The sequence below is a fragment of the Aquarana catesbeiana genome, linkage group LG03 (genome assembly GCF_042186555.1).
Source record: "Aquarana catesbeiana isolate 2022-GZ linkage group LG03, ASM4218655v1, whole genome shotgun sequence".
In the NCBI taxonomy this organism is placed as follows: Eukaryota; Metazoa; Chordata; class Amphibia; order Anura; family Ranidae; genus Aquarana; species Aquarana catesbeiana.
In genome coordinates, this window is record NC_133326.1 from 623,673,100 (window position 1) to 623,686,983 (window position 13,884).

At 45.9% G+C, this 13,884-nt stretch overlaps 2 protein-coding genes across 4 annotated transcripts in view; one reads left to right on the forward strand and one right to left on the reverse strand.

Annotated features, from left to right (window-relative positions):
- Nucleotides 1-1,719, reverse strand: part of LSM1 (LSM1 homolog, mRNA degradation associated) — a 32,200-nt gene extending 30,481 nt beyond the window's left edge. The window contains exon 1 of one of the 3 annotated variants that reach the window (XM_073622365.1): nucleotides 1,599-1,719. In XM_073622365.1, coding sequence (XP_073478466.1) covers nucleotides 1,599-1,638 — 40 coding nt within the window. In that variant the 5' untranslated portion in view covers nucleotides 1,639-1,719. Of the gene's footprint in view, nucleotides 1-1,064; nucleotides 1,320-1,598 lie in introns of those variants that run through there. The other 2 variants (XM_073622367.1, XM_073622364.1) reach the window with 2 other exon arrangements.
- Nucleotides 1,668-13,884, forward strand: part of BAG4 (BAG cochaperone 4) — a 36,972-nt gene continuing 24,755 nt past the window's right edge. Inside the window, exon 1 of the mRNA XM_073622363.1 lies at nucleotides 1,668-1,924. Coding sequence (XP_073478464.1) covers nucleotides 1,751-1,924 — 174 coding nt within the window. The 5' untranslated portion in view covers nucleotides 1,668-1,750. The remainder of the gene's footprint in view (nucleotides 1,925-13,884) is intronic.

Sequence of the window (13,884 nt, forward strand, 5' to 3'; positions counted from 1 at the left end):
GTCAGGCGACCTAGCCGCCTGACAAGTCGCCTCCTGTTCTGTACAATGGAACCGTTCTAATCGGAGCGACGCAAGTCGCTCCGACTTAGGCTCGGTTCACACTAGGACGACTTGTCAGGCGACCTAGTCGTCTGACAAGTAGCGTTCCGTTCTGTACAATGGAACCGTTCTAAGGGGAGCGACGCAAGTCGCTCTGACTTAGAAAAAGGTTCCTGTACGACTTTGGGGGCGACTTGGGGCGACTTGCATAGACTTCTATACAGAAGTCGTTTTGCAAGTCGCCCAGGCAGTCGTGTGCAGATCGCCTCGGTGAGGCGACCTGCAAGTCGTGCCGCCCCTAGTGTGAACCGAGCCTTAGAAGAAAGGTTCCTGTACTACTTTGGGGGCGACTTGCATAGATTTCTATACAGAAGTCGTCTTGCAAGTCGCCGCGGCAGTCGTGTGCAAGTCACCTCGGTGAGGCGACCTGCAAGTCGTGCCGCTTCTAATGTGAACTGGCGCTTAATCAGCCTCAGAACCTGTGTAATGAAAGTATAACTAAAAAAACTTGTCAGTTTTTATCACTGTCTGTGCCCTCTGTTAGGAAATCGCCCCCCCCCCCCACATTTTCCTGTTATAATTAAGAGTTAGAAAATATTAATAATAAATTTAGAGTTGTCCCCAGAAAAGTAATAGAGGGAAAACCTTCCAATGGGGACACTAGTTCTGGTGACCTCAATGAATTCTCTTAATTTGCAGGGATTTCCTCACTTCCTGTTTGGCTATGGGGCAGGAAGTGAATGGAAATCTCTACAATGGGACACAGATGGGAGGAAAAATATAAAAATATTCTGACAGGGGTTATAACCCTGCCTTACTATATCCAAAAATAGAGAAGTTCTGCCTATAGTTATACTGTAATGTCTGTGTACACCATTGCCGGCCTCCCTGTGTCCAGGAGCAGTCAGGGGTCCCTAGACTAGACTGGCCTCATCTCACAGACATGTCACCATCTCCTGAGAACTACAAGTCCCAGCGAGCCCCAGACACACACACAGAACACATATGAGAGGAGGAATACTGACTGTCTATGTCCTCTATGAGGCTGGCTGTCCCCGGCATATAATTCATTCTGCCTCCCGCCCCCACCGCCCCGAACGGGGCTTCTCTTCACACGGGACACCGCTCAACACCGGCCACCGGAAGTTCCACCATCCTTCACTTTCCACTTCCGGCGGCACGGCAGTCTTTTAGAGGCGTGGGTTTCGCACGAGTGACCTCGCGCAGCAATGGGGGGGCGCGGCCAGAGTATGTCACGCACTGATTGGACGGAACACCCCAGAGTAGCTTGGTGTTGGTGAGTGACTTTTAAAGTGGGCGTTACCAATGCGTTAATGTTTCCTGATTGGCGGAGGGGAGATGCTGGGGCTGGCCAGGTGCTCCAGTGGTGATCAGCAGGCATGCGCGGACCGTGGTCTTTGTACATTGGAAAAAATGATTGTTGACGCAACGGTAAAGTTTTACTCATGATTGGACAGGATCATTATAAGGACAAATGAGGGCGGGAACTTCGGAAAAATGACAGCTAATTCCCCTCACTTCTCATTGGCTGTACAAACCTCTAGTGGGCGTGGTCATTTTCACGCGCTCACGTCCCATTAGCTGTTTTAGCGGCTCGGGCCCCGTGATTGGCTGTCACCCGGTTGCCGTCTTGGGCTCCGCGACTGCGCAGTAGGAGTGTGTTTGCGCGGCTGTGTCTACAGTTAGTTCCATGTCTGCCGCGCACAGAGCCGGGGATGGTGGCGGATATTACCCGGGAGGGGAGGTGCTGGGCCGCCAGAGGCAGGAGGAGGCGCCGGCGGGCTGGGGAGCCGGCTATTATTCTCCGGAGACTGGAAGAAGCTGGCCGGGAGGCGGGGAGATGGGAGGAGCCGGCGGAGCTCAGGTAAGGGGAGGAGAGGGCTGCGGGCAGGAGGGGGTGTGATCACCCAACTCGGCCACTGACTGAGGGGGGCGCTGTGTGCAACACCGCCATCCTACTTCACACCACTGTGTCTGTCATCTCCATCCCTCTCTTCACTCATCTCCATCACCCTCTTCACCCCACCGCCTGTCATCTCCATCCCTCTCTTCACCTCATCTTCATCCCCCTCTTCACCTCATCTCCATCCCCCTCTTCACCCCACCGCCTGTCATCTCCATCCCCCTCTTCACCCCACCGCCTGTCATCTCCATCCCCCTCTTCACCCCACCGCCTGTCATCTCCATCCCCCTCTTCACCTCATCTCCATCCCCCTCTTCACCCCATCACTCATCTCCATCCTCCTCTTCACCCCATCACTCATCTCCATCCCCCTCTTCACCCCATCACTCATCTCCATCCCCCTCTTCACCCCATCACTCATCTCCATCCCCCTCTTCACCCCACCGCCTGTCATCTCCATCCTCCTCTTCACCTCATCTCCATCCCCCTCTTCACCCCACCGCCTGTCATCTCTATCCCCCTCTTCACCCCATCACTCATCTCCATCCCCCTCTTCACCCCATCACTCATCTCCATCCCCCTCTTCACCCCATCACTCATCTCCATCCCCCTCTTCACCCCACCGCCTGTCATCTCCATCCTCCTCTTCACCTCATCTCCATCCCCCTCTTCACCCCACCGCCTGTCATCTCTATCCCCCTCTTCACCCCATCACTCATCTCCATCCCCCTCTTCACCCCATCACTCATCTCCATCCTCCTCTTCACCCCATCACTCATCTCCATCCCCCTCTTCACCCCACCGCCTGTCATCTCCATCCTCCTCTTCACCTCATCTCCATCCCCCTCTTCACCCCACCGCCTGTCATCTCTATCCCCCTCTTCACCCCATCACTCATCTCCATCCCCCTCTTCACCCCATCACTCATCTCCATCCTCCTCTTCACCCCATCACTCATCTCCATCCCCCTCTTCACCCCATCACTCATCTCCATCCCCCTCTTCACCCCATCACTCATCTCCATCCCCCTCTTCACCCCATCACTCATCTCCATCCCCCTCTTCACCCCACCACCTGTCATCTCCATCCCTTCTTCACCCCATCACTCATCTCCATCCCCCTCTTCACCCCATCACTCATCTCCATCCCCCTCTTCACCCCACCGCCTCTCAACGCCATCCCCCTCTTCACCGCTCATCGCCATCCCATCTTTCTCTTCACTGCTGATCTATCATCTCTATCCTCCTCTTCACTATCGGTCATCTTTACTGATATCTGTTGTCTCCATCCTCAACTTCACTGTGGATATCTGTCATGCCCATCCTCCTCCACTCTGCTGATATTTATCTTCATCGTCACTAATAATATGTCAACTCCATCCTCACCTTTAGTGCTGTGTTCTTCATCCTCACCTTTACTGCTTATATTTGTTATGTCCATCCTATTCATTGTCACTTCTGAGATCTGTCATCTCCGTTCTCATCCTCGTTGCTAATATCTGTCATCTTCATCCTCTGCTTCACTGCTTATATTTGTCATCTTCCTCATTCTCATTTTCAGGTCTAAAATATGTCCATTCCATTTTCATCTTCAGTGGTGTCATCTCCATCCTCCTCCTTCACTGCTATCTGTCATCTCCATCCTTTTCTTAACTACCTGTCAACTCCATCCTCATCTTCACTGCTTATATTTGTTGTCTATCTTCTCCGTACCTTTGTTATGTATATCTGTCATCTCCTCATGTAGACTTCTTCTATCGGTCATCACTCCTTCTCATATCTATTATGTCATTTATCTTCTCATATGTCATGTCCATCCCTCATATCTGTCACGTTCATCTGCCTCTCATCTCCACTCCTGATATCTGTCATGTCCCTAATGTTCTTCTCATCCCCTCTGATATGTGTCATGTCTGTCCTCTGCTCAGTACTCCTCCGGTGTGATGTCTCCTCTGTACCATGTGTAGGGTTGTGTTATGTCTCTAATGTGTCATGCTGGTCCCTCATTATGAACATCTGATTTCACCACTGGATTTTTTTTTTATTTTTTTGTGATATAAATGAAAAAAAGACCAAAAATTTTGAAAAGAAGAAAAACCCCAAAACAATATTTCCTACTTTCTGCTATAACAAACATCCAATAAAAAATAACATTTCTTAATACATTTAGGCCAATATGAATATTTATAATGCTACATGTCTTTGATAAACAAAATCCCAATAAGTCTATATTGATTGGTTTGTGTGAAAGTTATATTGTCTACAAACTATGGGATATATACTGGAATTTATATTTATTTTATATACTAGTAATTAGGGATGGGCGAACAATTTGGCCCAAGCATGTGTTCGTACTGAACATTTTCCTGTTCAGCCGTTCGCCAAACATCCGAATTTGCAGGGTGTCGTCCCCCCCCCCCTGACAAACAGTGAATTCTGCTCCCTGATTGGGCAAAAAAACCAAATTCTCCTTCACTGATGTGTGCTAATGAGGCAGAACTGATGGGCACGGATAAGGCAGCACTGACAGGTGGCACTGATGGGCACAGATGAGGAGGCATTGATAGGCGGCACTGATTTACACTGATAGGCTGCACTGATTGTCACAGATGAGGGGTTATTGATAGGCAGCAATGATGGGCACAGATGAAGTGGCACTGATGGGCACAGATGAGGCGGCACTGATTGGCAGTTTTGATTTACACTGATAGGCTGCACAGATGAGGCGTTATTGATAGGCAGCACTGATGGGCACAGATGAAGTGGCACTGATTTGCATTGATGAGCACAGATGAGGCGACACTGATAGGTGGCACTGATTGGCAGCTCTGATCTGCACTGATAGGCTGCACTGATGGGCACAGATGAGGAGGCATTGATAGGCGGCACAGATGAAGCAGCTTAATAGGTGGCACTGATTGGCTGCACTGATGGGCACAGATGAGGAGGCATTGATAGGCGGGACTGATAGGTGGCACTGATTTGCACTGGTAGGCCGCATAGATGAGGCGGCACTGATAGGTGGCACTGATTGGCAGCTCTGATTTGCACTGATGGGTACAGATGAGGCGGCATTGCTAGGCGGTACTGATAGGTTCAGTACTGCACTGGGGATTTTAGTCAACTAAAATACGCAACTAAAATGGCATTTTAGTCAAAAGACATCATCAATCTTGTCTCCAAATATCACCCAACCCGTCCTCTCTAGCCCCCCCCCCCCCCCCCACATGCTTGTCTCCAGGACTTTTCCTGATCCTCCCCCATCCTTTGGAACTCTCTACCCCAATCTACCTGGCTTTCTCCTGTTCTGTCCACTTTTAGGCGATTCCTGAAAAACCCATCTCTTCAGAAAAGCCTATCCTGCATTCAGCTAATAAAAGATTCAGTTATTTCTCCCATCAGCTCATCCCTCACATTGATTATCTTTTGTTCCACCAGCCCCTTCATATTAGATTGTGAGTAGGGCTCTCCTCTTGTAATGTAACTGTATTGTCTCCCTTTTATATTGTAAAGCTCTGTGCAACTGTCGGTGCTATGTACATTCTGCATAATTATAATAATAGTAATGGAGAGGAGGGGGGGGTGTTTTGTAGTCCAAATCATGGGAGCAACCTAGGCAGCAGCCAGAGGTGTACACATGCCAGAGTAGGAATTAAGCCCCCTGTTGCTTTTGGTGGGTGCTGCCATCTGCCAATCAGGGCCCATTCAACTAAATGGGGCCACTTTGTAGGTGCCCCGCAACTGTATACTTCTGTGGGGTCCAAGGGGATTAAGCAGGTGGTGAGGAAGCAACACAACGCTGCCTGCTTTAACCCCTTATTTGCTTTACATATGTAGAGCGGCCTCATTCACTTGAATGGATCATACTTGGCAGGTGCTACACCCACCAATCATGACTGGGCGTATAACTCCTACTGCGGCTGTGACATGTGTACTCCTTTGGCCACGGCAGCTAAAAGGGGTATGGTTGGGGCAGGGGTGATAAAAACACATCTTAACTATGGGGTTTTACCACCACCCCCCAACTGCAAATGTAAATGAGCCCTTAGTGTAGATAAACAGGTACAACTTATGTGGGAAGATTTGTTTTAAAGGGGTTGTAAACCGTCGTGTTTTTTCACCTTAATGCATCCTATGCATTAAGGTGAGAACTTCTGACACTGACCAGCCCTCCCCCCCCCCCCCCGTTTTACTCATCTGAGCCCGTTCGTTCCCACGGCGGAGATACGCTCTACTTCTCTGGCCGGGGTTCTCGGCTCTTGATTGGATAGATTGATAGCAGCGCAGCCATTGACTCCCGCTGCCGTCAAATCCAATGACGCTGGGGGCGGGGCCGAGTCTGGCATTCTGTGTCCATGGACGCATATGCTGGCCTCGGGAGCGCGCCCGCACGTAAACCCCCCCCCCCCCCCCCCAGAGGAGTGCTTCTCCTAGAGCAGTGATGGTGAACCTTGGCACCCCAGATGTTTTTGAACTATATTTCCGATGATGCTCTTGCACTCTGCAGTGTAGTTGAGCATCATGGGAAATGTAGTTCCAAAACATCTGGAGTGCCGAGGTTCCTAAGGGGTTTACCAATGCGGGGAGGAGCCGCGAGTGCTGTTGGGGGGACCCCAGAGGAGGATGATCGGGGCCGAACTGCACAGTGGAGGTAAGTATGATATGTTTGTTATTTAAAAAGAAACAAGGGTTTACAACCCCTTTAATCTCTGTGTATCACCTGAGGTCAGTCATTTCTCTGGGTATATGTGAGAGTTTATAACATTAAGTGTTATCAGTCTAGGACAGGAAGTGTGTTTCTGGCAGGATCACCAGGTGAAAATGAAGGGAGAAGGTCAGAAACAATGAAAACGAATGCAGCCACCACATCTTGGCACTGGTTATGCTGCAGTATATTATATTTATCAGTTTTTGTTTAGATACAGTTGTGATACTTAATCTGATCATTTGTGACATATCCACTCTAATTTACTTCAAGACAACAATCTTATTTGGAAAACAGGGAGGGTCTTATGCAGGCAGAACTACAGTGCATCCAAAAGTATTCACAGTGCCTCACTTTTTCTATATTTTGTTATGTTACAGCCAGGGTGGATAAAAATCAATGATTTGTTTATTATTCTTAAATTTATTTTAATAAAATGCTTTTGGAGTAAAAGTCTATCTAAAGATAGTTTTCTATTTAAGATGCATTAATAATTTAGTTTATTCAGCATGAAATGGAGCTTAGTTATGTAGTATGAGGCTGTATATTCTGCAATATTTACATTTTTGGTAAACTCATTCAATGAATCCAAGCTCTGCAAGCTGAGATAAACATGCACTGCATTGATGCATTCACACAATTTCACAATAACCATGAGATAAAACAAAGTTCAGGAATATTCCTTTATCCCATTGTTTTGCAAATCTATGTACACTACAAACTGTATGATTGAATCGGTTCTGATATCGCTGTTTTACTAACCTGCCAGCTTATTATTCTAAATAGGAAACCTTCGTTTTGTTTGCAAATATTAAAGATTCTAACTACCAGCAAGAATGAGTCCTTACATTTAAAGAGCACCTGTCATTTTAGATTCTTCACGGCAGCGCCTGTTAGCGGGCATCCCATCCACTCACCTGCTGCCGCCACGTCCCTCACCTTGTGTCACTGCCGCATCACCAGATGTCCCATTAAAGTGAATGGGACTGTCGGTGAGCCAACAGCGGGTCAGAGGAGGAGGAGCTGCTGCGGGACAGAGATGACAGTTGCTCTTTAAAAATGATGATTTAAATCAAGCCTTTTTACTAGTGATTTAAATCACATCCACCCTGGTTACAGCCTTATTCCAAAATGTATTAAATTCATTATTTTTCCTCAAAATTCTACAAACAATACCCCATAATGACCACGTGAAAGAAGTTTGCTTGAAATCTTTGCAAATGTATTAAAAATAAAAAACACGTGTACATAAGTATTCACAGCCTTTGCCAAGGCACTCAGAATTGAGCTCAGGTACATCCTGTTTCCACTGATCATCCTTGAGAGGTTTCTACAACTTGATTGGAGTCCACTTGTGGTAAATTCAGTTGATTGGACATGATTTGGAAAGGCACACACCTGCCTACAGTTGTGCTCATAAGTTTACATACCCTGGCAGAATTTATGATTTCTTGGCCATTTTTTAGAGAATATATGAATGATAACACTAAAACTTTTCTTTCACTCGTGGTTAATGTTTGACTGAAGCCATTTATTATCAATCAACTGCTTACTCTTTTTTACATCATAATGGCAACAGAAACTACCCAAATGCCCCTGATGAAAAGTTTACATACCCTGGTGATTTTGGCCTGATAACATGCACACAAGTTGACACAAAGGGGTTTGAATGGATATTAAAGGTAACCATCCTCACCTGTGATCTGTTTGCTTGTAATTAGTGTGTGTATAAAAGGTCAATGAGTTTCTGGACTCCTGACAGACCCTTGCATCTTTCATCCAATGCTGCACTGATGTTTCTGGATTCTGAGTCATGGGGAAAGCAAAAGAATTGTCAAAGGGTCTGCGGGAAAAGGTTTTTAAACTGTATAAAACAGGAAAGGGATATAAAATGATGTCCAAGGAATTGAGAATGCCAGTCAGCAGTGTTCAAACTCTAATCAAGAAGTGGAAAATGAGGGGTTCTGTTGAAACCAAACCACGGTCAGGTAGACCAACTAAAATTTCAGCCACAACTGCCAGGAAAATTGGTTGGGATGCAAAGAAAAACCTACAAATAACTTCAGGTGAAATACAGAACTCTCTGAAAACGTGGTGTGGCCGTTTCAAGATGCACAGTAAAAAGGCACTTGAGGAAAGATGGGCTGCATGGTCGAGTCGCCAGAAGAAAGTCATTTCTACACAAATGCCACAAAGTATCCCGCTTACAATACGCCAAACAGCACAGAGACAAGCCTCAAACCTTCTGGCACAAAGTAATTTGGAGTGATGAGACCAAAATTTAGCTTTTTGGCCACAACCATAGACACTACATTTGGAGAGGAGTCAACAAGGCCTATGATGAAAGGTAAGGAGGTGGATCGCTGATGTTTTGGGGATGTGTGAGCTACGAAGGCACAGGACATTTGGTCAAAATTGATGGCAAGATGAATGTAGTAGGTTATCAACATACTGGAAGAACATTTGCATTCATCAGCCAGGAAGCTGTGCATGGGACGTACTTGGACATTCCAACATGACAATGATCCAAAACACAAGGCCAAGTTTACCTGTTATTGGCTACAGCAGAATAAAGTGAAGGTTCTGGAGTGGCCATCTCAGTCTCCTGACCTCAATATTATTGAGCCACTCTGGGGAGATCTCAAACATGCAGTTAATGCAAGACAGACCAAGAATTTACAGGAACTGGAGGCTTTTTGCCAAGAGGAATGGGCAGCTTTACCATTTGAAAGGAAAAAGAGCCTCCTCCACAAATACCACAAAAGACTTCATGCTGTCATTGATGTTAAAGGGGGCAATACACAGTATTAAGAACTGGGGTATGTAAACTTTTGATCAGGGTCATTTGGGTAGTTTCTGTTGCCATTATGATTTAAACATAGTAAACAGTTGATTTATAATATATGGCTTCAGTCAAACACTAACCATGAGTGAAAGAAAAGTTTTTGTGTTCTTATTCATATTCTCTGAAAAATGGCCAAGAAATCATAAATTCTGCCAGGGTATGTAAACTTATGAGCACAACTGTATATAAGGTCCCACAGTTAACAGTGCATGTCAGAGCACAAACCAAGCCACGAAGTCCAAGATATTGTCTGTAGACCTCTGAGACAGGATTGTATGGAGGCACAGATCTGGGGAAGGGGACAGAAAAATGTCTGCAGCATTAAAGCTCCCAATAAGTACAGTGGCCTCCGTCATCCGTAAATGGAAGAAGTTTGGAACCACCAGGACTCTTCCTAGAGCAGGCCGCCTGGCCAAACTGAGGGATCGGGGGAGTAGGGCCTTTAGTAAGGGAGGTGACCAAAAACCAGATGGTCACACTGACAGAACTCCAGCGTTTCTCTGTGAAGAGAGGAGAACCTTCCAGAAGAACAACCATCTCTGCAGCACTCCACCAATCAGGCCTGTATGGTAGAGTGCCCAGACAGAAGCCACTCCTCAGTAAAAGGCACATGACAGCCCACCTGGAGTACCTAAAGGACTCTGAGACCATGAGAAAAAAAAATTCTCTGGTCTTATGAAACAAAGATTGAACTCTTTGGCCTGAATGGTCACGTCTGGAGGAAACCAGGCACCGCTCATCACCTGGCCAACACCATCCCTACAGTGAAGCATGTTGGTGGCAGCATCATGCTGTGGGGATGTTTTTCAGCAGCAGGAACTGGGAGACTAGTCAGGATCGAGGGAAAGATGAATGCAGCAATGTACAGAGACATCCTTGATGAAACCCTGCTCCAGAGCGCTCTGGACTTCAGACTGGGGTGAAATTTCATCTTCCAACAGGACCACAACCTTAAGCACACAGCCATGATAACAAAGGAGTGAACACGGGACAACTCTGTGAGTGGCCCAGCCAGAGACCAGACTTGATCCCGATTGAACATCTCTGGAGAGATCTGAAAATGACTGTGCACCGATGCTCCCCATCCAACCAGATGGAGCTTGAGAATTCCTGCAAAGAAGAATGGGAGAAACTGCCCAAAAATAGGTGTGCCAAGCTTGTAGCATCATATTCAAAAAGACTTCAGGCTGCAATTGGTGCCAAAGGTGCTTCAACAAAATATTGAGCAAAGGCTGTGAATACTTATGTACATTTGTTTGTTTGTGTGTTTTTTTTTTTTTTTTAAATAAATTTGCAAAAATTTCAAACAAACTTCTTTCACATTGTCATTATGGAGTATTGTTTGTAAAATTTTGAGGAAAATAATGAACTTAATCAATTTTGGAATAAGGCTGTAACATAAAATGTGGAAAAAGAGAAACGCTGTGAATTCTTTCCGGATGCACTGTATATGGCAAATGGAACTGGTTAAAATGTAATTCTTATGAATTGCTGTCTTGTATTTTTGCTTAAAGCCACTCCTTATCCTAATATTTAAATTCTGTGTGAGTAATGTTTTTGACAGTGCAATGGCCTAATTCTTCTGAATGATTGTGTCAATGCATAAGGCAATTATTGGTGCATGTAAGGTCATATTTTAAAAATAGTAAGCTGGCAATCAGTCTGTGTGTGGGATGAACGACTCCTGTAGCTGCTATTACCTGCTTGAACCTGCAGTGGGTAACGGATATATGGTTGTACATGTGTGCTGGAACATATATGGCAGGGTGGATTTGATTTAAATCAAGTCAATTTTTAAATCACTAGTAAAAAGACTCGATTTAAACCATTAAAGCGGGATTCCGGCCAGCTAAAATTTTTTTTTTTTTTTTTTTAAAGTCAGCAGCTACAAACACTGTAGCTGGTGACTTTAAAAAAGTAGACTTACCTGTCCTGGGTGCCCGCGATGTTGGCCGACCCGTCCCTCGGCTCTCGGGTCCTGGCACCGCCATCCTAAGTAAGGGAAACAGGCAGTGAAGCCTTGCGGCTTCACTGCTATTTTCTTACTGCGCACGCGCGAGCCTCTGTGAATGGCCCCGTGGTTTTCTGGGAACACACACAGTTCCCAGAAGACAACGGGGCCGCTCACCGAGGACCAGGACACATCGCGGAATAGGAAGGGGCAGATTAGGAAGACTGCCTAGCAACAAGGGTTTAGGTAAGTGTAAAAAAAAAACAAAAAACATTTTTTAGGATTTTTGGTGCAACTTTTTTTTCAGGGTGGCCCTCCACTTTAATTTTTAAAGAGCAACTGTCATCTCTGTCCTGCAGCAGCTCCTCCTCTGACCTGCTGTTGACTCACTGACAGTCCCATTCACTTTAATGGGACAGCTGGTGATGCGGCAGTGACACAACAAGGTGAGGGACGTGGCGGCAGCAGGTGAGTGGATGCCCGCTAACAGGCGCTGCCATGATGGATCTGAAATGACAGGTGCTCTTTAAATGTAAGGTCTCATTCTTGCTGTTAGTTAGAATCTTTAATATTTGCAAACAAAACAAAGATTTCCTATTTAGAATAATAAGCTGTCAGGTTTAGTAAAACAGCGATATCATAACGTTTGTAGTGTACATAGATTTGCAAAACAATGGGATGAAGGAATATTCCTGAACTTTGTTTCATCTCATGGTCACTATGAAATTGTGTGAATGCATCAATGCAGTGCATGTTATCTCAGCTTGCAGAGCTTGGATTCATTGAATGAGTTTACCAAAAATGTAAAAATACAGCCTCATACTAGATGACTAAGCTCTATTTCATGCTGAATAAACTAAATTATTAATTTACCTTAAATAGAAAACTAAGTGTGTGTATGTGTGTGTGTGTATGTGTGTGTATGTATGTATGTACCGTATTTATCGGCGTATAACACGCACTTTTTTCCCCTTAAAATCAGGGGAAAGTCGCAGGTGCGTGTTATACGCCGATCCCCTGCGATCCCGAGCTGTCAAAATATCAAAATCGCCGACCGCGATTTGAAAATGGCGCCGCCGGCGCCGAAATACACAGAGGCGGTCCTCGGCTCTTTCCGGCGGCTCTCGTTTACTTTCGGTTTCACTCGTAGCCCCGAGCGGAGCTATCCGAGTAGGTTCGGATAGCTCCGCTCGGGGCTACGAGTGAAACCGAAAGTAAACGAGAGCCGCCGGAAAGAGCCGAGGACCGCCTCTGTGTATTTCGGCGCCGGCGGCGCCATTTTCAAATCGCGGTCGGCGATTTTGAAGCCCAGCAAGCAGGGACAGGGGATCGAAGGCTGCACTGGGGCAAGGCTGCACTGACAAGGCTGCACTGACATGGCTGCACTGGGGGCAGGCTGCACTGGGGAAGGCTGCACTGAGAAGGCTGCAATGATGGGCATTTAAATGTAAGTTTTTTTCCCTTCAACTTCCCTCCTAAAAGTTTTTTTTTCCTTAAAATTCCCTCCTAAATTGGGGTGCGTGTTATACGCCGATAAATACGGAGATATATATATATATATTTATTACAAACTTTGATTGAATCACAGTTGTCAGACAAAATTTATATTTATATATAATATAATTTTTAATCATTGATCTATGAACTGTTCTAGGGGGTGTCATGAACATTGAATTGACACCCGCAGCGGTTCGCAGAGGGCAGTGTGAACTGCCTGTGAGGGAGATGCAATGCTGGAATCGCGCTGGTTCCCGCATCGCTACAGTGTGAACCCAGGCTTAGCCCAATGTCTGTCATATGAGGGTTTTCTTCTAATATTTATAGAAAATGCATTGTGACAGGTTAGACCTCATGCACACTGGGCATTTTTACAGCTGCAGTTTTTGGCAGCAGATGTTTTTTTCTACGGTCAATAAACTCCCCATTATGTTATCAACTGTTTTTGGCAGGGGCGTTTTTGGGAAGGGTTTTTCAGCTGTAAAAATGCTCTAACGTCAAACTCTGATAGACGCGATTTGTGCCCAATGCGGCTCACCAGCGTTTTTTAAACATTTTTGACCCTATTAATTTACAAAAAAGACCAAAAAAAAAAAACGCTTAAAAGACGATAACGCTAAAAAACGCTATTACAAAATTGCTGAAAAGCTCACTGCAAAGCTACTGGCGTTTTTTATAATGTTGTTGTTATAATGTACAGTGTGCATGAGGCCTTATATCTCTATGCGTTCATACCTCAGTGTAGTCCAGTGGTTCTCAACGCCTGCCCTCAGAACCCACTAACAGGCCAGATTTTAAAGCCTTGTGCACACGATCGGCCTTTCCGCAGACAAAGCGTCAGACTTTTGTCCGAAGGGCGTGTGCCGTGAACTTGTCTTGCATACAAACGGTACACATTTGTCGGCCAACAAACACGAACGTAGT